General features: G+C 34.2%; 2 protein-coding genes across 2 annotated transcripts; both read left to right on the top strand.

Annotated features, from left to right (window-relative positions):
• The first annotated feature begins 10,563 nt into the window (after nt 1-10,563).
• Nucleotides 10,564-14,760, top strand: LOC120576078 (replication protein A 70 kDa DNA-binding subunit B). The gene is made up of 12 exons (XM_039827049.1): nt 10,564-10,704; nt 11,340-11,610; nt 11,702-11,792; nt 11,877-12,001; nt 12,096-12,186; nt 12,428-12,560; nt 12,648-12,805; nt 12,912-13,032; nt 13,132-13,320; nt 13,432-13,521; nt 13,987-14,076; nt 14,417-14,760. The coding sequence occupies exons 1-12, from the start codon at nt 10,564-10,566 to the stop codon at nt 14,582-14,584; spliced, it is 1,668 nt and encodes a 555-aa protein (XP_039682983.1). The 3' UTR covers nt 14,585-14,760.
• Nucleotides 14,761-15,862: 1,102 nt separating this feature from the next.
• On the top strand, nt 15,863-21,930 carry LOC112422823 (uncharacterized). The gene is made up of 12 exons (XM_024786502.2): nt 15,863-15,995; nt 16,146-16,364; nt 16,452-16,541; nt 16,627-17,068; nt 17,251-18,179; nt 18,267-19,352; nt 19,574-19,792; nt 19,887-20,744; nt 20,816-21,304; nt 21,425-21,444; nt 21,537-21,626; nt 21,859-21,930. Exons 1-12 carry the CDS (start codon nt 15,863-15,865, stop codon nt 21,928-21,930), a joined length of 4,647 nt encoding a protein of 1,548 aa, XP_024642270.2.
• The last annotated feature ends 1,439 nt before the right edge of the window (nt 21,931-23,369 follow it).

Below are 23,369 nucleotides of genomic sequence, written 5' to 3'. Positions count from 1 at the left end.
CTGTTATGGTACTTCCTTCAAGCTGATTTTGACCTTAGTTCTTTCAAAATGCTCCCTGATGTAGTGCATTTGAACATCCAAAGGGTCTTGTTTGCAGATTGGAGGAAAATCAGTCATCAAGGCTGATTTAGAATCAGATACTGTCATATCTGTGCTTAGCGTCTTATAGTCCTTTACACTAATCAGATGCATGGACTTTAGAGTTTCTCCATTGATGATTTTTCCTGTTACAGTACCCAGCTGTTCATCAGTGAAGAAATCCACTTTCTTAAGAAGGTTGAGAAGACCTCCTTTATGAAATATTTCAGAGAGAAGCCTCCCATAGGGTACCCAGCACCTATTTTTCAACTAGCTTTCTCTGAGCTGTTGTACCATATGCCTGAAGATGTATCTAGGCACATTTGCAAAAACACTTGTTATGAAGAAGTGGAGGAGGATCTTGTGTTCTAATGATGGTTGATCACTACCACCACCTTTTGGTAACAGATTTTCATTCTAAATCTTCAGCATCAACTTGGTTTGAGTTGACATATCAGAATAAGTACCCTTAGTTTCTTTATTGTAGATAGTCTGATTTACAACTTCATTCGAAGGACTATCTTTGACTTTCGTAATACCAGCTTTGTATTCCCCTGTAGCTGGCCTTCTAAGAACAAAAGCAATAACATCCTCCGAAATGCGAACTGGAATTCCCATTATGCTTGACCTAATCTCTGTCTATAAGAAAGGTTCCAAGCCCATTTCTTCTCTGGACTTTCCTTTCAATTCTGGATTGAGAAGAACTTTTTCATCTTCTTCAATCTTTGCAGCTTCTCTATCATGAATGTTGGCCCTGACCCAGAAGTGACGCACCTGCGTTTGATAAGTTGGACCATTCAGGAAATTGAAGTAGCTCCCCAAACCTTGAACTTCGTAGAACTTTCCAATGTCACAGTTATGAGCAGCTAGTGAAACAAAATCCACCGGACATTCAGTCTGGATTTTCAAATCCCATTCCTCCAAGGACATGGTTCTTCCTTTTATCTCATAGGCAGGAGTTTCCTGTTGTTGCTTGTTAGATGATGATCCAGGAGCAGAACTTGATGAAGCCATTTGATTGATTGAAGGAAAAAGGGTTTCTAGGGTTTTAGAGGAAATGTGCTTACTTCGCAGAGAAGGTTGGAAAACAAATGAAAGTGTGAGTTGTGAAGTGAGTAGTGTGTGTTTGTCTAAGTGTTTTTAGTAAAAACGATTGCAATTTAAAAGGGGACAAACAAACAAAGCATTAATGACAAATTGGGGGCGCGTGTTAGTACGTTTAAAAGCATATAAGTCATCATTGCCCTTTTTGTTCTACTCCAATACAAATAGACAACGTCGGAGATTTTTCAGACTAATAACCTTGGTTAATGGGACAGGTGTTTCTAAAACGTAACTGCCAACGATCCCACTAACCTTGCTATTCAGAAGTAAAGAACACAGCTTCTGAAGTTTTAGTGCTGATGTCATCTTCAGAAGCACATTTTCCTCAAAACCTCAGTTAAGAGCTTCTGATGGACCAAAGCTTCTGATAAACTTCAGAACCAAACTTCTTATTCATAGGCAAGCAAATCTTAATCAGACACAAAGTGCATGTTCAAATTTTTCTTGATAAAATCAAATCTTTCAACAGTTAAAGGCTTTGTAAATATATCAGCCCATTGATGCTCAGTATCAATGAATTGTATATCTAAAACTCCTTTTTGAACATAATCTCTGATAAAATGGTGTTTGATCTCAATATGCTTGGCTCTTGAATGTAGAATTGGATTCTTTGACAAACAAATAGCAGCAGTATTATCACAGAAAATGGGAATACTATTAGCATTAATCTGATAATCTTCTAACTGATGTTTCATCCAAAGTAGTTGTGTACAACAACTTGCAGCTGAAATGTATTCTGCTTCTGCTGTAAACATAGCAATTGTTGCTTGTCTTTTGCTTGCCCAGGATATCAGATTCTCTCCCAGGAATTGACAATTTCCACTGGTTGATTTTCTTTCAATCCTGTCACCAGCATAATCAGCATCACAGAATCCAACCAACTGATAATCTAGGGATTTCATATACAGGAGTCCAAGATTAGTTGTTCCTTTCGGATACCTGAAGATTCTCTTAACTGCAGTTAAATGAGATTCTCTATGATCTGATTGAAATCTTGCACACAAGCATACACTGTATAAAATATCTGGTCTAGATGCAGTGAGGTATAACAGAGAACCATACCTCTGTATAGCTTCTGGTCTACTTTTGTTCCAGTATCTTCTTTGCTTAAGGTGCAGGTTGGATGCATTGGAGTGTTCATCACTTTACAATCTTCTAGCTTGAACTTCTTCAGAAGCTCCTTTGTATATTTTGTTTGATGAACATATACTCCTTCTTTGCTTTGATTAATTTGAATTCCAAGAAAGAACTTTAATTCTCCCATCATGCTCATTTCAAATTCATCCTGCATTAACTTAGAAAATTCCTTGCAAAGAGATGCATTAGTAGAACCAAATATTATATCATCAACATATATCTGCACAATCAGAATGTCTTTCTTAAGAGTCCTTCTGAAGAGTGTTGTGTCAACTTGACCTCTTTTAAAATCATTTTTGATTAAGAAATTACTTAGTCTATCATACCAAGCTCTGGGAGCTTGTTTCAAGCCATAAAGTGATTTCTTAAGTTTGTAAACATGGTCAGGATGCTTAAGATCCTCAAACCCAGGAGGTTGTTTGACATACACTTCTTCTTCAATGACACCATTAAGAAAAGGACTCTTGACATCCATTTGATATAATATTATGCCATGATTAACTGCATAGGATAGAAGTAACCTGATTGCTTCCAATCTTGCAACTGGAGCAAATGTTTCAGTGTAATCAATGCCTTCTTGTTGACTATAACCTTGCGCAACAAGTCTAGCTTTGTTTCTGGTTACCTCTCCTTGTTCATTCAGCTTGTTTCTGAATACCCATTTTGTTCCAATAATGTTCTTCTGAATAGGTTTGGGTACCAGATCCCACACATCATTCCTTTGAAACTGATTTAGCTCTTCTTGCATAGCTAATATCCATCCATCATCTGAGAGAGCTTCTTCAACAGTTTTTGGCTCAATTATTGACAGCAATCCTATCAAAGATTCTTCTTGTCTGAAATGGGATCTTGTTCTTCTAGGACTGTCTTTGCTTCCAATGATTAGCTCCTCAGGATGTGAAGATTTGTGCTTGAATTTTGGTTGAACTACATGCTGAGTGTTATCTTCAATATTCTCAGAAACATTTTCATTCTGTGCTTCTGGATTAGGTTCAGCTTCTGAACTTGACTCAGCTTCTGGATTAGGTTCAGCAACAGGACTTGATTCATCTTCTGAATTCTTTTCAGTATCAGAAGGTTGATCAGATTCTGATGCATCTTCAGAATCATTTATACCTGCATTACTTTCAACTTGCTCTGGAGTTTTACTTCCAGGCTCTCTATCATCAAATTTAACATGCATAGATTCTTCAACACAATGTGTATCTGAATTATACACTTTGTATGCCTTTGACCTTTCAGAGTAACCTAAAAAGATTCCTCTTTGAGCCTTGGCATCAAATTTCTTTAGATAGTCTTTAGTATTTAGAATGTAACAAGTACATCCAAACTGATGAAAGTAAGAGATATTGAGTCTTCTTCCTTTGAAGAGTTCATATGCAGTTTTCTCCAACATAGGTCTGATATAGATCCTATTTTGAATATAACATGAAGTATTAACTGCTTCTGCCCAGAAATGTTTAGCTAAATTATTTTCATGGATCATGGTTCTGGCCATTTCTTGTAAAGTTCTGTTCTTTCTCTCTACAACCCCATTTTGTTGTGGAGTTCTAGGAGAAGAGAATTCATGGAGAATCCCATGTTTTTCACAAAAAGATTCAAATGGCTCGTTTTCAAATTCTCCACCATGATCACTTCTGACTTTCAAAATTTTCATTTCCTTTTCAGATTGTATTTGAGTGCAAAAGCTGCTAAACACTTCACATGCATAATCTTTACTTCTAATGAATTTTACCCAAGTCCATCTGCTGTAATCATCAACAATGACCAATCCAATTTACTTCCATATAAGGATGCAGTGTTAACTGGTCCAAACAAATCAATATGGAGTAATTCTAAGGGTCTGGAGGTTGATACAATGTCTTTGGATTTGAAAGAAGTTTTAACAATTTTTCCTTTCTGACATGCACCACATAGTGCATCTGAATGATAATCAATGTTAGGCAAGCCTTTGACAAGTTGTAACTTGCTGATTTTAGAGATTAATCTCCAATTAGCATGTCCCAACCTTCTATGCCATACCCACTTTTTATCATTCATTGATAGAAGGCAAACTAATTTCTGATCAGTCAGATCAGAGAAATTAATCTTATAGACATTCTCAACTCTCTTTCCCTTAAAGGTAATGGATTTGTCATCCTTGTTGATTAGAGTGCAGTTGGTCTTACTGAACATAACATCATACCCATTGTCACAAAATTGACTGATGCTCAATAGGTTATGCTTCAGACCATCTACTAGCCAAACATTATTTATTGAAATGGAGGAATTACCAATAGTACATGTACCAATGATTTTTCCAGTTTGGTTGCCACCAAACTTCACTTCTCCTCCATCTTTCATGGTAAGCGTGAGGAACAAAGCTTTCTCTCCTGTCATATGCCTTGAAAACCCGTTGTCTAGGTACCAGGACCTTTGTTTCTCTCCTGCCCTTAGGCATACCTGCAGTTTTGATCAATTCAGACTTAGGTACCCATATCTTCATGGGTCCTTTTGGGTTACTTTTCCTCCCTTGTACCTTGGGGTGAGTACTGAGTAGCTTCTGATCATTCAATACTTTAGGTTTAACACCTTTGGGTATTGTTTTCTCAGAAACAATAACTGTTTTGTTCTTCTGATCTTTTGACTTTGAGATTCTAGATTCTGGTTTGATCAGACTCTGAGGAACAGGTTCTGATCTTTTCAGAATTTTGATCTTTGTAGTCTTTGGATCAGATTTTGTCATAACCTTAGACTTGAGGTTTTCTGGCTTTGATGTAATCTTAGCCTTAGAACATCAGTACAATCACAGGCACAAAGGTGGATTTCAATCCATCCTTAATACAATCACAATAGCTTTTAAGACTGTACTCTTTGGATTTCTCCTTAGAGTATCCAATCCCTTTGCCATTGTTTTTGTATATGCTGTAAATCATAGAAGCTACCTTGCTTCTGTCTATGTCAGCCATTATAAAATCATCCAAGGCAATTTCATGTTTATTGCCAGAACCTTTATCACATTTTTCTTGTAGCTTCTGACAAAGAATCTTGAGTCTGTCTTCATATGTGGTTGATATGAAGTTAAACCCTCTGAGTTCTTCTTCAGAAGCTTTCAGTTCCAATAGAGTTGTTTCTTGTTGTTTCATTAAATCAACATATTTTTCTTTTAAATCAGACAACTCATTGGTTCTGTGTTCAAATAACGATAAGAGTTCTTTAAGAGAATCAACAAGTTCTTGTCTGGGAATTTTGGAATATACCTCATTTTCATCTTCTAAATCTGATTCAGCTTCTGATATTGCTTCTGATGATACTGTTGCCACTAACCCCATGGCTGCTTTTGCATCATCATCTGCTTCTTCTTTATCAGAACCAGATTCACTATCCAAATCTTCCCAGGTCGCCATCAAACTCTTCTTGATTTGCTTTTTGAATTTGCTAGAGCTGAAGCTTGGTTTCTTAGGTCTGCTCTTTGACTTCTCCTTCTGAAGATCAGGGCAATCAGCAATGAAATGTCCAGGCTTCTTACAGTTGAAGCATCCCTTTTGATCTTCTTTCTTGGAGTTCTGATAAACACCTCTCTTGCTCAAAAACTTCTTTTGCTTCCTTGCCAGATATTCAAGCTTGTTAGACAGCATAGCCATCTTCACAGATTGATCTTCATCAGAATCTCCATCTGGTGATTCTTCTTCAGATTCACTGGCCTTATAAGCTTTGGAAGACTTTCCTTTAGATGGTAGAGCAATAGATCTATTCTTCTTAGAGGATTCATGCTCATTCAGACTCATTTCATGTACCTTGAGGGAACTGACAAGATCTTCAACACTCAAAGTGTTTAGATCCTTAGCTTCCTCAATGGCAGTTACTTTGGGTGTCCATCTAGAATGCAAGCTTCTCAGAATCCTGCTAACGTGATCAGAAGCAACATAACTTTTCTTCAGTATTTGCAGTCCAGATACTAAAGTTTGAAATCTTGAGTACATCTCCTCTATACTCTCATCATCCTTCATCTTGAACAACTCATACTGATGAACTAGAATTAGTGTCTTTGCTTCTTTAACCTTCTTGCTATCTTCGTAGTTAGCACAGAGTGATGCAAACATTGCCTTAGCAGTGGATTTATCACTCATCTTCATATATTCAGTGCGAGGTATAGAAGCAACAATGATCCCTTTGATCTTGTGATGCTTTTTGTAAAGCTTCTTCTGAGCAGGAGTGTGTATCCTTCTATCAATAGCAGCTCCTTCTTCATCCAAATCCAGATCATCAACTCCATCTTCAAGAATGTCCCATAGCTCTTCATCCAATCCCATGATGTAGCTGTACATGTTGGTTTTCCACCATGAAAACTCTTCTAGATCTCCATTGAACTTTGGAGCTTTTCCAGAATCTGATTTCCTGTCAGCAGTATCATAGTCATGTTTGACACTATTGCATTTTATAGATGTAGTGGATTCATCTTCAGTAGACATGTTTTTCTCGAATCTTGATCTGTCACACGGTTAAGTGCTTTGATAACGGCGCAAGCTCTGATACCAATTGAAGGTGAGAAAAACACAAGAAGGGGGGGGGGGGTTGAATTATGTTTTCTTCTTCTGGTATTACTTCAGAAGCTAGTTGGGAGTGCTTCTGATGTAATGTTCAGAATCAGATATGCAGCGGAATAAAACAGAGCAGAGAAAAGAAAGAGAGACACAAGCAATTATCCTGGTTCCTTCCACAATCCGTAAGTAGTCCAGTCCCCCTTGCACTTCGAAGGAGATTTTCAATAATAATCTCAAAGATTACAAATGCTCAATACTCTCTTAGTATGAGACTTCTCAAAATGCTCAAGCACGCAGGCGAGAGACTTCCAATGCTCAAGCACTAAAGCAAGAGTCTTCTAATGCTCAAGCAAGCAGGCAAGAGGCTTCTAATCAAACAGAAATACACAGAAAATGTTTGACTTTGAACACTTGATATACAATCAGTGGTGTTCACAATGCAATGCAATAAAGACTCTAGACTTAAGAATTTCTAAGATGTATCAAATCAGTGCAGAAATTCAAAGTGCTTTGTAGAATCAAATTTGGCAGAGTTTTGGTGCTTTTTGACTTGCGTTAATGTCTCTCTACAATCTTCAAGTCTTCACTCCTTTATATAGAGGTGTGAAAGAGACGTTGAGATTTTTAGCACGTCTAAAGAGTCGTTGAGTTCCTTTGATCATCCACCAGTAATCTTTTGCATGATTTGGGTGTAGTCCTTTGAGGAATCAATTTCAAATTCATTCCCATCTTGAAGGAATATTTCTACAGGTAGAGCTGTTGTCTTGTCTTGTAGTGTAGACAAAAACAGAGTAGTGGAGTTAGTGGTTGTACACTTGTACTTTGTCAACTCTGATAACGAAGAACAATTACCCAGTGCTTTTCAAACGACCGTTGATACATCCCTTTCAATTCTTCGTTCTCTTAGACAAGGTTGAAACGAAAAACAGCTCCTTTGAATCGTCAGTTTAAATTTACTGATTACTTGTAGCTTCTGGTGGATGATATAACTTCTGATGAAATCTTGCTTCTGATGGTCTTCTGCTTCTGATGGACTTCTTCTTCTGATGACGTCATTACTCCAGAGGCACTTGTTACTTCAGAAGTACTTCTTAGCTTCAGACGCAGTTTTCTTCAGATGCTTTGAATTCCTTTTGCTCTCCATTGTTCTTCCAAGACCTATTGAAATTGAATGACTTTGCCTATGGTCCTGTACACTTGAACAATTATTAGCAATAACCAATTGACAATTTTTAATACCTTGTTATCTTCAAAACTCATTAAGGTTTATTGTGAAACACATTTTGTTCCAACAGAACATAATCATGACCTTAAATGACCTGTTAAATAGTTGCATGTATGTATCCAATTCTATGCTTAAATGACCTCTTATTCATCCAATTGATGGTGTGGCCTATATCGGGCAAAGCATCTACTAACTATTTTAGAAAAATTAATCAGGTTTTTTTTCCCATTTTGCCCTTGAGGTGGCTCTTCAAGGGTATTTTTGTAAATATGTAATTAATGAGATTTTAGTGTGGACAGGTCATCCATTTTTCTCTATATATTGGCATGTTATACAATTTTCTTTCATTTTCATCTTCAGTTGGGTTAGTGCCTTTGGGTGTTGTTGTATGTTTCTTTCATCTTTTCTTTCGTTTGTCGCCGTCGTTTATCAAAGGTAGTGGTTTTAATTTTTTCTGCTCATGCATGTCTCCTTTTTCATGTTTTTGTGGTTTCTTTTCTTTTGTTCTTCATTTTGCCATCCGTGTTGATTGTTTGGCTTAATCGATTTCACAAATTGAATTTTGTGTGCATCATATGTTTGTTTTAATTGTTTGATTTTGTTTTTTATTTGGGTTTTAATTGATTTAGGTTTTTTTAACAAAGGGGGAGATTGTTTGTAAAGATTTTTGGTTGAAGGTTTTGGTTGAGAAAATTTCAGTGGATTTTGGTTAATTTTGATTTTCCAGCTTCTGATTTTCTTTGTTGTTGGAAGTTTTTGTTAAGTTTGTTTTTTTTTTTTTTTGGGTTGTTTGTGTTTATATGTTGATTAGTTTCTTTTGTAGGTTGCATGTGTTATGGTATGTTTTCTGGTTTTTTTCATTGCTGTTTTGCATGCATGCATGTTGACTTTGTTGACCTTTTGTGTTGTTAGCTGTTTTAAGGGATATGATTCTTACTATTTTGTAAACATTGGTATTTAATGATATTAGAAGCTAGAACACAATTGCACCAACATAATGAAGTTTGATATTTGTTGAGTTTTGGAGAGTAATTTATGAATGTAACATTGGTTGAGTTTTGGAGAGTAATTTATGAATGTAACATTGGTTGAGTTATGCTAAAGGAATAAAAAAGAAAAACCATCTCCTGAATTGTGAAAAGTTCAGAATTTGCACGGAAAGAAAATTGTTCATTCAATCTCTTATGAAAATCTAGCAAACCAAATCTTTGATTTGGGGAATGATAACAAAGATTTGTTGCCTGAAAGGAGCCTTATATTGTGTTTATTTTTAGTGAGTTGTGTATGTGTTGTTTTTAGTGTTAGGGAAGTGGTTTGTCGAGAGCTGGGCAGAGGCAGCTTTTGAAGGGTTGGATCTGGTTTTTCTGTTTCGGCGGGGTTTCTACTGTATTGCTGTGCTGTTTTTTCTGTTATATTTTGGTCTTTAGCAGCTGCATATCAGCAGCGTTTTCCTGCTTTTGCAGCAGCTGTTGTGTGGTTCTGTTACCGTGTATGCTTTGTTCGATTACCTGTTTAGCACCGCTTGACCAAGCGAGGTCGATAGGTTCATAGGGATGAGATGATACCAGTTCTCATTTGAATTTGTCTTAATTGAATTTCTGTTAATTTTTTTTTTATCTTCTCTGATGTTTGTAAGATGGGTTTGATATAATGTCTTATTTTGATGCTATCTTGAGTCTATTATAAGGTGCATGAGTCATTGGTGTAGTCAATAATTATTTTCTTAAATTTCACTTAATTTAGCAAATTGAACCATAGTATGTAACATGCAATTTCATTGATAGATTTTTACTGCAAGAGTTCTGTTCTGATTTGAATCATTAATTTGAATGAGTCATTTGTTAGTTTTTTTATGACATGATTTGATTATTTGGTCTGCTGAAAAGTGTTGTGCTATTAAAGAGGTGGAGTATCTTTTTTTATTTATTTGCAAGGCTGATAAAATATTAACAAAATGAATGAATTAGTAGAAGCATAATGAAATGATATAAAGGCATTAAACTCACATATTTATATGGTTAGGTACCCTGAGGTGCAAATTTTTCTCATGGCTAATACCAAGCTTGGCATGACATAATTCACATCTATAATATCATACTTGGTGTAGTAATTAATTGTGTTGTCATTTGTCCAATGATCAGAAGATACTCTTACAGGAATAAATGCAAATTCTGTGAAATAGTTGGCTAATTAAGTTGTAATTATATATGCCTTAATTGGTCTATTATATGTTTGTTTTTTCTTATTTGGTGTTGGAAGCATTTTCAATGGATTTTGGTGGGTTAAACTATGATAAAATTGTGGGTGAATGGGTTGTTAGAAGATTTGCATTGTGGAAAGTTAGAAACATTTGGTTACATTATGGATGTTTTAGGCATTTTGGGGTGCATTATGTAGATTCCAGATTTTTTATTCAATGATTTATTCAATCAACAATGTGATTTTATTTCAAAATGGTTTTATGGTGAATTGGTGTATTTTTCTATAGGATTCTCAATGTCTAGGGATTTTGACTGTATCAAGGATTTGAAAAAGGATTTGAATGTCTGGAAAATTCCCTTTAGGGTTCTTGACTCATGGATTGTTACGGCTAGCAATGGGAACCGACACATGGAGCTGATCATTGGCGATACGAAGGTTAGAGAAGTTATTTTTGATTTAGTGACTTGGTGTTTATGTAATGGATCAAGTGTGATATGTTCTTTTAGTAGTTCCACTATGTATTTTGTGTTTTCAGTATGATGGATTGTTGCGGTTCTGTTTGATGTAATTTATATGCGCCTCTGTGATTCTTGCGTGAGTAATTTTACTGTTTGGATTATTGCTAAGGATCTTATGTATGTCGAACCAGCTTAATATCAATTAGTATCAACTAGAAATATGTGACCACAATTTTCTTGATGCTATCTTTAAGTATATAACCAAAATTACATTATAATTAGATTTGAGCAGAAATATTGGTGTTTTTTTTTTGTTTAAGCTGTGATATCATGTGGCTTGAGCCTTTCAAATTGAAATTGAATTTACCAATACAAATTAAGCAAGCTCATAGTGGTTTAGCGTGTAGACATTTGATTTTACAGATCTTTGTTGTGCTCAAGGCAATCCAATGTATATGGTATTGAACTTCTAAGATATGACCATGATCCTCATCTTGATGATTTAGGGCCTGTTTTTTTTGTTTTTTTGTTTTGAAAAAAGAAAACTATTTTTTTCATTGTAGTTATTCATCTTGATATATCTTCACTCTTTTTTCTTGGTTATGGATTTAGGGCGATCGGATCCATGCTGTAACTCGGTACAAAGACCTTCAGCGCTGGAAGTCATTGCTTGAAGATAACAAGACTTATGTTTTGCACAATTGTCTTGTGTTTGATAATGACGATGCGTTCAAGCATGTAGATCATCCGTTTAAGGTGGTGTTTGGCGTTGGTTCGAAGGTGACAAGAAATGACAAGCTGACTGACATTCCGTGTCATGAATTCAGATTCAAGTCCTTTAAGGAGATTGAAGATGGGAATTTCAAACCGGATGTTTTGTATGGTATATGGATATGATTCTTTATTGTTTGAATTTCTTTGTTTTTGGTTTTTTAGCTATGAAGTTGCTAATGATGGTCATATATTTTTTTAAGAAATCATTGGCCTGATTCATGAGATTGTGAAGACCTCGGCTTTAGGCTCTGGAAAAAAGCCTTGCACTAATCTTGTGCTCAGAGATGAAATGTATGCTTTTATGGTTTTTGAATGTTGGTTTGTGTAATTTTCTTTTTATTTGATATGTATTTGAGAATCTTCTTGATGGCACAGTGGAAATTTGGTTGATGCGACGTTATGGGATAATTATTCTCTGGAATTGATGAAATTTCTGGCTGAACGAGACGATTCGGGCCCTGTTGTGTTGATTTTAACTCATGCACAGTGCAAGCTTGCAGGTTAATTTTTTTTGTTGTATATTCTTTCAATAGTTCTTTCTGGTCTTTTTTTTTTTTTTTTTGGGGTTTTAATTTGTTGGTTCTTATTGTTCAGATAACGGTAAGCCGGATATTTGTAACAATTGGTCCGGCTCAAAGTTGTTTATCAATTCGAAGCATCCAGTTGTTAAGAGATTTATGGCTACGTAAGTACATCATGAAATGTCCATTTTAGGTGTCAGTTTGTATATTTATTTTTGATGTTCTAGGTTCTGATTTGTACAAGCAAGTGTCAACTTATTCGTTTCTTGCGCATCAAATTGGATGTTTGTTGCAATTACTCAATTTTCTCCTTAAATATCTCATAATTGTGGCATGCATATGTGTGTTGATACAATTGTTTGAGATCATAAAGTGTCATATTAGATAAATGCCTTAATTTTGTAGTGTTCAAGCTCAAGGTCATGGCCTTGGTCGAAATCTGTGTGAAGGTTCGAGTTCTTCTCAGAGATCTCAAAACGATGAATTTTCAAATCTCTCTCAGGTTCGGCCAATTGGTGAATTTAGGAACTTCATGCAGGTTAGTTTGGTTTGGATATGAGTATATTTTTAAACATTTTGTTAATGATGCTTTTGTTTGCTAACTTATTTGTATGATTTATGCTAGACCACATTTTGCATTACTGTTGGGAAAACGAACAAGTTTAATCCTAACCAGTTTGGCTGGTATTATGAGAGCTGTCCTAAATGTCCAAGATCTTCAAGGTTGAACAATGGTAGCTATAAATGTGGATGTGGAGAGGATGTTGAGGTTCCGTTTACAAGGTTGTTTATTTGAACGTTTATGAGATTAATTGATGATTTTTTGTTTGGTATTTGTTTTCTTATTATGAAAATTTCTTTTTATCATAAAATATACCTTTTTTGACAGATATAGGGTGATTGTACAAGTTGTGTATGAAGGTGATAAAGCTGATTTTGTCTTTTGGGACAAGGAAGTTGTTCAGATTCTTGGTGTCACTGCTGATACTCTTAGAAAGACTATGCAAGAGGTAAATCTAATTGTGAATTTTTTTTTTCTTTCTATTTTGAATATATAGCAGCTCTGTTTGTAGGAGTTTTGGCTTTTACAATTATGTCTATTTATAAAGGTTGGTGAGGATGATCCGATGATATATCCCAAACATTTGGACAATTTACTCGGTCTTGAGTTGGCTCTACGTGTAAAGTATCAGCCGTATTATCAGCAGTCATCTGTGCAAGGATTTACTTCTGATCCTGCTGTCATTCAAAGAATCAAGCGTCACCTTCAGCCTAATGAGCAATCAGATGTGCAAGAGGTTGATGAAGTTTATTGCATTTGCTTATCATTTTTCTCTATGTTCAGTTGATTTATCTATTTATTCATTTAATTCTGACTTATATTTTTTTTATTTATTATGTTGTCATAGAATATTGTCCATAATAATCCAAGCCAATCACTTGAACCCGAGAAGATGAATTCTTCTGCTGAATGTTCAAAAACAGTTCCAGTTCCTGTGGTATGTCTATATTATTGCTTCAAATATTTTTGGTCAATGTATAGGATAGTGTAGGGTAAAATCTTCTGGTCTAAGTGATGTTATTATCAGTTTTGAAATAATGTTAAATTATTTTCTAAAAGTCAATTGGAATTGTTTATAATTTGTTTGGATTGTGTGATGTTAGGTGTTCATCTTACTCCTCATATTGATTATAGTAATGAGGACTAAAATGATGAGGACTTGAATTCAGAGGCAATGAACCTTTTACAATGCCGTGAGGCAGTTAGCACTAAAAAGACAAATATTCTACCTGTAAAGATGTTTTTACGTGCTAACTTTAGGATTAGGGTAAAAAGGAGTTTGAAATGGGTTTCATAATAGTGGCTGCATTCTCACAATTTGATGTGACTATGTGCGGTAGCTTAAATTTATTTGATAATGTATTTTCTAAATGCTATTTCCTTTTCCATGTTCTTGTGATAGAATGTGGTCCGTGGTAATCCAAATTTGTCAGTGAAAGTCAAAGAGTTGATTTCTCCAGCTGAATGCCTCAAATCAATTCCCATTCCCATGGTATGTTAGCATTCTTTTTTTTTTTTTAGATTATTTTAATCTTGATATAGAGTAGTAGAGGTATACATATCTAACATATGCATATAAAGGTAGGATAATATATCTTAATGAGAATAAAATTATGTTATGAATTGAAATAAAGATTCATTTTTCTGTTGGTTTAAATGTAAGTAGATTTTTCCTTTTGTGATGAAATGCATCCCAAAGATGTGTCCACATAACTTTGCACTTGATATTGCTAGGTCTTTAGAGAAATTCGTTTGTCAACAATAATATGATTAAGAAGGGTATAAGTTATATTTTCAGCATAAAATAATTAAATTTTTAACTCTTTTGTTAGGAGGAGTCTGCCTCTGTTTATGCTCAAAATGGTTCGGATCAAATTGCTAGCTTGACTCCTACAAAACGTTCGCTTGCTGAGAAATGCGAAGGCAATATTGCATCTAATGATCACAATCCCACATCATTGTCTTCCACTAAGCTGGCTAAATGCATTAAGAAGGAGTAATCAGTTCCATCCTTGCTTGTCTTTTTGAGGATATGCTGTTCTAATGTGCGAAGTTGTTTCATCCTTGGTCTATAATAGTGTTTTTAAGCTTCGTAGAATGGCTCTCGACTATGCAACAAATGTGGCTTATTTTGGTCGATTGTAATATATTATCTATAACAATGTAACTTGCCACAGTTAATATTTCTGTAATTAAATAAGTTGCATCTAATTACCCTAATATGTTTCTAAATTCTATTATCCTTGCAATGAATGAACTTTGTCTAATTTTGGACTCTCTGCACATCATCTTAATATTTTAGAAAGATTTGATAATGCTATTTGTATAGTTCTTTCTATAAGGTCATGACGATGATGATGACAGATGGCCATCATTGTTGAAAGAAGCTCTCTTTGTTCAATAAAAAATACATGTTGATTCTCACAAGAGTGAATGTGACTATTTTTGGATTCATAGAAAAAATTTGTTGGAAAATTGAGTTAATTAAAAGTGAATGTCATATTATTTCTGGATTCATAGAAAACATATGTTGGGAAGTTGAATTAATTTTGAAAATTCTCAGCTCATAATTATTGATTCCTTTATAATTCAAATATTAACTGATTTGATTTAAGCCCGCCCCCTTATTTTTTTTGTGTGCGTATGTTCAATGTTTGAAAAAGAATTTGTTTGTTATTTTGTAATGATTACGATTTTTTTTTATCACTGGTGTATCCTATCATCTATGATGAATCCATGTATTTAAACACTCTATTTGTAATTGTCATGTTAGATTAAGATAAAAAATAGTTTGTTGGTAACTATGATGCTGATGATTTTGTTTTCTTTGTCTGTTTTAGTGGGAGGATCCATGGTTCATGAAAGGGAACTAAAAAGATTAGAAGCAAAACATAGAAGAGCAAGAAGGATGGATATTCGACGAAACAAACGTCGAAGTAATCTCTCTTCCGTTATTCAAATTGAAAACAATGTTTTGGACAAAAGAAAGGGACCTGGCAGACCAAAAAACAATATTTGTCCAACGTCAAAAGCAATGAATTTTATACGAAGTGTCTCTCAATTCTCGGGATCCAATCAATTCATTAGTAATGACAGTAAGTATGGTGATTTAGTGAAAGTAATATCTATTTTGATGCTTTATTATTTCATATATTTTCATTTTGTAATTTAAAAAAAAAATACATGATAGTTAAATCTTTGTTAGAGCAATATTTAATTAATTGATTTATGTTGTTAATGTAGATTGCCTAAAACGCAAATCTTTGCATGAAACTGAAATGGTACAATGTGATGAAATGAGAAGCTTTGACCGTTTTACGAAAAATGTTGGTACAAGTTGTTCTATTGAGACTGATTTATCATTTCCAATGCAGTCTCAATTGTTGGGATCTAATCAACTGAGTGATGAAGGTATGAATGATTAAATAATTAGAATAATAACTATTTTGTGGTCTATTGCTTAATAAATATACATCTAAATATATCATTGTTTTAAAATATATCTAACATGAATCTTTCCTAAATCAATATTTAGTAAATTAGTTAATGTTTATAATGCAGGTTACCTAAAACGCATGCGTATGTGTGAAACTAAAGTGGTAGAGTATGATGAAATGAGAGGTTTGAATCATTTTGAGTATGATGTTGGTCCAAGTTGTTCTACTGAGAAAGATTTTTCAACTCAAAAATCGATTTCTCAAGTAATTGTACCAGAGAGCAATAATGTCTATGAAAGTGAAGATGAAAATGATTCCGATTATAATCCATGGGATAATTCAGGTAATTCAATGCATTAGTTGATAAAGGTTATTTTCATGTTTCATATATTCATATAGTTCGTTGATAGTTAAAAAATTTCTTTCACAGATTCTAGCAGTAACTATGACTCTACAAGTGAGGATGATGATGGATACAGACAATTTAAACAAAAAGAGAATAATGAATCATCTAATCGATGTAAGATTTTTCATGAATATAACTTGAATGAATTTAACAAAATTGCAATTACGTTATAATTTGATATTTTTGATAAATGTAACAGGTTATGAAGATCTTGGAGATCCTTTATTTGAATGCAGTTATTGTGGCGCCCGTTTGTGGTACAATGAGCGGCTCAAGAAGAGTATGCATTCGGCGAATCCAGAGTTTTCTTTGTGTTGCGGCAAAGGAAAGGTTCAACTGCCCACTTTGCCAGAACCTCCAGAGTTATTGAGACATTTGTTGTTTGATTTTGACGCACAAGACAGTAAAAACTTTCTAAGTCAAATTAGAATGTATAACATGATGTTTGCATTTACTTCGCCTGGGGCAAAATTTGATTCCGATTTTAATGGTCGAAGAGGTCCACCTACAGTTAGAATTCAAGGTCAATTTTGTCATAGGATTGGTAGTTTGTTGCCAAAGAATGGGGAGCCTCCTAGGTTTGCTCAGCTTTACATCTACGACACAGAGAATGAAATACAAAATCGAATTCAGGGAGTAAGGTAATCTTACCATTTACTTTTATATACATATTTAAGACTACTCAGATAATGATTGTTTTTTATTGCTATGACAGTGTGTTTATGCTTTAATGAAATTAAAGTCTAGGATTTATTAGTGCAGACGAATATATTATTAGTATATATTCTGATACACACACATTTTTATGCATTTTTTTTTACAGGAATAACAAAAATGTTGATCCTATGATTGTTGAAAATCTATCAAAGATGTTATATGAAAGTAACACTCATGCAAAGTCTTTCAAAATGGCAAGGGAAAGATTAAATTCTGATATACATGTTCCTGATCTTAAACTTAGGTTAATTTCGGATAGAAAAACTGATGGTCGAGTCTACAACCTCCCAACTGTATCTGAAGTTGCCGCATTAATCGTAGGAGATGTGGATGATACTGAAGAAAGAGATATTATTATTCAAGCAAGGGGCGGTCACTTACAAAGGATTGATGAATTTCATACTAGCTACCTTGCTTATCAATATCCTTTACTTTTCCCATATGGAGAAGATGGATATAGACCCAATATTGCACATAGAGATATTGACAAACTTCAGGATGTTATAAAGGTTAACAAACATAATAGGTTAACAATTAGAGAGTGGCTTGCATATAGAATCCAGATGAGAGCATTTGAGGCCAAAACATTGTTATCATCAAGAAGATTGTTTCAAGAATTTTGTGTGGATGGATTCACAATGCTGGAGGCAGAGAAACTGAGGTGGCTTAGAAGAAATCAAAAAAAGCTTAGAGTTTCAAAGTACAGTAATCTTAATAATGAAGGTCAAGAACTTGGTGTTGAAGGATCTACCAAAGGAAAAAGATATGTTTTACCATCTTCTTATGTCGGAGGTCGCCGTTTTATGGATCAACTTTACTTTGATGGAATGGCTATATGTAGCAAAGTTGGGTTTCCTGATTTATTCATTACCTTTACATGTAATCCTAAATGGCCAGAAATTTTAAGATTGTTGACTCCTTTACGTCAAAAAGCACATGATCGGCCCGACATTGTAGCAAGGATCTTTAAGATGAAATTTGATCAACTAATGTTGGATTTAACCAAAAAAGAGATATTAGGGAAAGTATTGGCATGTATGGTTTCTTTTATACTATTACCTTTATTATTTTCTTCTTTTTTTATTTAAATTTTACCTTGATAGTTTCTTTTGTTTTTGACAGATCTCTATACAATTGAGTTTCAAAAGAGAGGATTGCCTCATGCACATATTCTGCTTTTCTTGCATCCATCAAACAAATATCCTACTCCAGATGACATTGATAAAATCATTTCTGCAGAGATACCTGATCCTATAAAGGAGCCAGAATTATACGATTTGGTAAAGGCACACATGATTCATGGTCCATGCGGTATGGCAAATCAGAATTCACCATGCATGAGAGATGGAAAATGTTCTAAGTATTATCCAAAAAAATTTCAGGCATCGACAATTGTTGATCAGGAGGGGTTCCCTATTTACAAAAGAAGAAAAAATGGTCGAACTATAGAGAAAGGAGATATTCTTTTTGATAATTCTCATGTTGTTCCACATAATCCAACCTTGCTTTTGAAGTATCAAGCTCACATAAATATGGAATGGTGTAATCAAACTTCATCAATCAAGTATTTGTTCAAATACATTAACAAGGGTTCAGACAGGATTAGTGCTATGATTGAGCCAAACGAAGATCAAGCCTCATCTTCTCAGTATAGACAACTGGATGAAATCAAACAATATCTCAATTGTAGATATGTTTCGGCAAGTGAGGCATGTTGGAGAATATTTTCTTATTCAATACATGGTAGAAAGCCTGCTGTGGAGAGATTATTTTTTCATGATGAGGGTGAAAATTGTGTTTACTATAAAGATCATGAGCAAATTGGTGATGTTCTCCTTAAGCCAAGTGTAACTGAATCAATGTTTACCTCTTGGATGAATGCTAACAAGTTGTATCCAGAAGCAAGGTCATTAACTTATAGTGAATTTGTTTCAAGGTTTGTTTATGTAAAGAAAACAAGATCATGGAAACCTCGGAAAAGGGGCTACACGATTGGGAGACTCATTTGGGTGCCTCAAAGTACTGGAGAGTTGTATTATTTGAGGATGATGCTAACTGTTGTCAAGGGTCCGACATCTTATAAAGAACTGAAATTTGTTAAGGGAGTCCAATATCTTACTTTTCGAGAGGCATGTTTTGCAATGGGATTTTTACAAGATGATAGGGAATTTATTCAGGCAATAAAGGAAGCACATCTATGGGGATCAGGTAATTTTTTAAGAAAACTGTTTGTGTGCATGTTATTATCCGGATCAATGGATAGGCCTAATCATGTTTGGAAAAGCTCCTGGAAGTTGCTTTCTGATGGAATTCTTTATGATCAAAGAAGGCTCACACGAAACTCAGGTAGAATGTTGAAATCAATTTGAATTTATTTGTATTGATTTATTGATTGATTTACTCATTTATTCATTGATATTTTATTGCAGATTTAATCTTAACGGATGAAGAACTGCAAAATTTAACACTTATTGAGATTGAGAAGCATTTGCAGTCTAACGGAAAAAGCCTAAAAGAGTTCAAATGCATGCCGTATCCAAATGGTTATGTCACAGATTTCTTTGGAAATAAATTAATATACGAAGAAAGGAATTATGATCCTGTTGTTCAAAAACAAGTTTTTCAGCAGTTGTTTGCTTCATTAACAGGTTAGATTGATATCTACTTTATAATAACTTTTCTACAAAAATATATTTTCATAATGCATTGATTTTTTTTTTTATTCTATTTCCTTTGTGTTAGATGAACAAAGGGACATTTATCAAGAGATCATGAAGGCAGTGACAAAACAACAAGGTGGGGTCTTTTTTCTTTACGGCCATGGAGGAACTGGGAAAACATATATGTGGAATACTTTGGCTGCAGCGTTAAGATCAAAAAAGGATATCGTTCTCACTGTTGCAACAAGTGGTATTGCTGCTTTATTATTGCCAGGTGGAAGAACTGCGCATTCAAGATTCAAAATCCCCGTTCCTACACTTCAATCATCGATTTGCAACATAGAACAAGGAACTGAGTTGGCTGAACTTTTAAAGCAAACAAAGTTGATTATATGGGATGAGGCACCAATGGCACACAAATTTTGTTTTGAGGCTTTAGATAAATCTTTGAGAGATATCATGAGCGTGAGAGGAAAGCCTTCAAAACTAATTTTCGGTGGAAAAGTTATAGTGTTTGGAGGTGATTTTAGACAAATACTTCCGGTTGTACCAAATGGAAATAGATCAGATATCATCCATTCTACAATAAATGCCTCATATATTTGGAATCACTGCAAAGTTTTGAAATTGACAAGGAATATGCGACTCTCGAATGATCGATCACAAAATTCACAAGAGACAAGAAAGTTTTCTGAATGGATCTTGAGAGTTGGTGATGGAAAGATTGGTGAAGGAAATGATGGTTACAACGATATTGAGATCCCGCATGAGCTTTTAATAACTGATTTTACAAATCCCATTGAAGCAATTGTTCAGAGCACATATCCGAATTTAATGGAAAATTTTCAAGACGGAAATTTCTTGAGGAATAGGGCTATATTGGCTTCAACAATTCAGGTTGTTGATGATATTAACAACCATGTTTTGGACCTTCTCCCAGGTAATATACTAATCCATATTTTAGTTTGAAACATTTGCTAAATCAATGCTTATATGTTTTTAATTGTGCAGGAGAAGAAAAGGAATATTTTAGTTCAAATTCCATAGATCGAGGTGAAGCAACTGAAAATGATGGTTTTGAACAGGTGACACCAGAATTTCTTAACTGTCTTCAAACATCTGGGTTGCCTAATCATTCTATCAAACTCAAAGTTGGAACACCAATAATGTTGTTAAGAAATTTAGATCAAGCAGAAGGCTTATGCAATGGAACTCGATTAACAGTCACAAGGCTTGCTAATCATGTTATTGAGGCCAAGATTATAACTGGAAAAAATATTGGAAACAAGGTATACATTCCAAGAATGTCATTATCACCTTCACAATCACCGTGGCCATTTAAACTTGTGCGGAGGCAGTTTCCGATTGTTGTATCGTTTGCAATGACAATCAATAAATCACAAGGTCAGTCTTTGGATCATGTAGGTTTATATTTGCCAAAAGATGTTTTTAGTCATGGACAATTGTATGTGGCTTTATCGAGAGTCAAGAGCAAGGAAGGTCTTAGAATATTAATACATGACAAATCAAACAAGATGATATGTAATACAACAAATGTTGTGTTCAAGGAGGTGTTTCAAAATGTAAAATGATGTGTTCATCCTGCTGGAATGGAACTAGAGGAAGTAGAGGCAAATGAGGTTAGTTGCGCTTGCTTCACCTCTTATTTAACAATTATTCAACTATTTAAATTTGCTTTGTTTATGTTTAGTTTTTCATTCTATTATCATAGAATAATGTAGACCATATTCCAAATCCGTTAATCAATCTTCAGGAAATGAATGTTTGTGTTAAGTCGTCAAAATCACTTGATGCTCCCACGGTATGTAAAGAAAAAAATGCAACTTATTATCAGGAGATTGTTCAATTAGCGTTAGATCCAACTTTCATAACATCAATCATGTTGGTTGCAATTTTGTTTGTGATTTCATTCTATTGTTATGCAAGTGCTTTCTACCCAAAGCTGGTGGAGTAGCCTCTATATGAAAACTATTACTTTTGTGATGCTTAGAAATTATTTTATGTATGATTTTTCATTCTTCTCATTGCAACAGAATTCTTTCTCTGTTTGGGGTGATAATAATTCGAAACAATTTGAAAGCTGCACTCTGACGATTGTAACCTGACTAACTTTCTTTCAGCAAGTTGAGCAAGCAAATTAAGAGGAAGTGATCGGTTTTTGCCTTGGGTATTTTTTGAAAGATATGCCGTTGTATCTTGCGAAGATATTCGATCTACAGTCTATAGTTGTAAGATCCTTCGCATAATGGCTTTTGGTTATGCATCAACCATGGCAGCCTTTGGTTAAGTGTAATATATTAAGTTTAACATCAGAACTTGCTAAAATAAGTCTGATGTGGTCAAATATGATGCATGTAAATACGCACTACATTGTACTTATAAATAAATGTGTTTATATTACTACATAACATATACATGACATATTCAGTTGCGTTTTGCTTATACGGAGTCTAAAAAAAAAGACAATCATAAAATATAATTGATGTGATTAGAATGGGAATAAATCAGGATCCTCTATACTGCCCTTCAATGTAATGTGTTAAACACGGTTGATAGTTTTTTAGGTTTACATTTTAAGATATTATAATGAATCATGATGTTCCGTCGTTTTAACATCTATCCTTTCAATGTAATATTTTATCGAATATGTTACTGAACCCGTGCGAAGCACGGGTTTGTAACTAGTTATACAATGAAAAATTGTTGAGATGTAAAGAAATATGTTTGTACACGACTACTTCAGAAACAATTCAACTTTTTTTTTGGCTATTGCAACTGCTCCAATACATAGGTTCCACTTACTTTTGCATTACATTATAATTGCTTTGGATAATTGTGTACAACCAACCGTCATGCATTCTTTTCAAATGCTTAAATTTCTCACAAATGCCCTATCATGTTGAACAAATCTGAAAATGTCAAAAAATACAAAAACTTATTTTTTGTTGCAGCCTATTTTACTTTCCAATAATACCCTTGACACAAAAATATAACTTCCCTTCAGTTTAATTTTTTATATTTACAACTTACAAAAACTGTAGTAGAGCACCAACCGTGCCATGTTGAGTAATTGTTTCTCATATTTTCTACTAGCCTTTGTTTTTACGTTAGATTTTAGAGGAGAGTAAGGGAAAAAGGCTAATAATAATATGGCTGAAAAGATGGAGAAGGCCGAAGGCTTCAATTTTTTGCATTGCAAAATGGTAGGAAATTTGCATTATTATTTTCTCTAAAATTTATTTTCAAATATTTTATTGTTCTTCAAGCGCTTTTTTATAATTCATCTGCTAATGTTTTGTTTTTTTGAAAGAATTCATCTGCTATTGTTAATATTTAACTAAGCATTGCTGATATTAATTAATCTTATTTTTCACATTTTACGTTAATAATTAAGTCTAGAAATAAAATGTATTTTGGTGCATGAATTCTATAAAATAAGTTATTGGAGTAAAAACTTCTTTATGGATGATACTTTACTTCCAAGTGGAATTGTCTGTTCTTTACATATAAATGTCATATTGACACTTGCTCAAAGGGTTTGCTC

This window comes from Medicago truncatula, chromosome 6 (assembly GCF_003473485.1).
Source record: "Medicago truncatula cultivar Jemalong A17 chromosome 6, MtrunA17r5.0-ANR, whole genome shotgun sequence".
Taxonomy (NCBI): domain Eukaryota; kingdom Viridiplantae; phylum Streptophyta; class Magnoliopsida; order Fabales; family Fabaceae; genus Medicago; species Medicago truncatula.
The sequence above is the reverse complement of the archived record's forward strand: the minus strand, read 5'-3'. Positions and strand labels throughout refer to the sequence as shown.

Bases quoted from the DNA above. Each gene is read 5' to 3' on its own strand.
- LOC120576078 (XM_039827049.1), top strand. From the start codon at position 10,564: ATGTCTAGGGATTTTGACTGTATCAAGGATTTGAAAAAGGATTTGAAT. The intron at 13,321-13,431 runs GTTGATGAAGTT...ATGTTGTCATAG, and splicing joins AGCAATCAGATGTGCAAGAG to AATATTGTCCATAATAATCC. The intron at 14,077-14,416 runs GTATGTTAGCAT...CTCTTTTGTTAG, and splicing joins AATCAATTCCCATTCCCATG to GAGGAGTCTGCCTCTGTTTA.
- LOC112422823 (XM_024786502.2), top strand. From the start codon at position 15,863: ATGGTACAATGTGATGAAATGAGAAGCTTTGACCGTTTTACGAAAAAT. The intron at 16,365-16,451 runs GTAATTCAATGC...TTTCTTTCACAG, and splicing joins TAATCCATGGGATAATTCAG to ATTCTAGCAGTAACTATGAC. The intron at 18,180-18,266 runs GTATGGTTTCTT...TGTTTTTGACAG, and splicing joins ATTAGGGAAAGTATTGGCAT to ATCTCTATACAATTGAGTTT.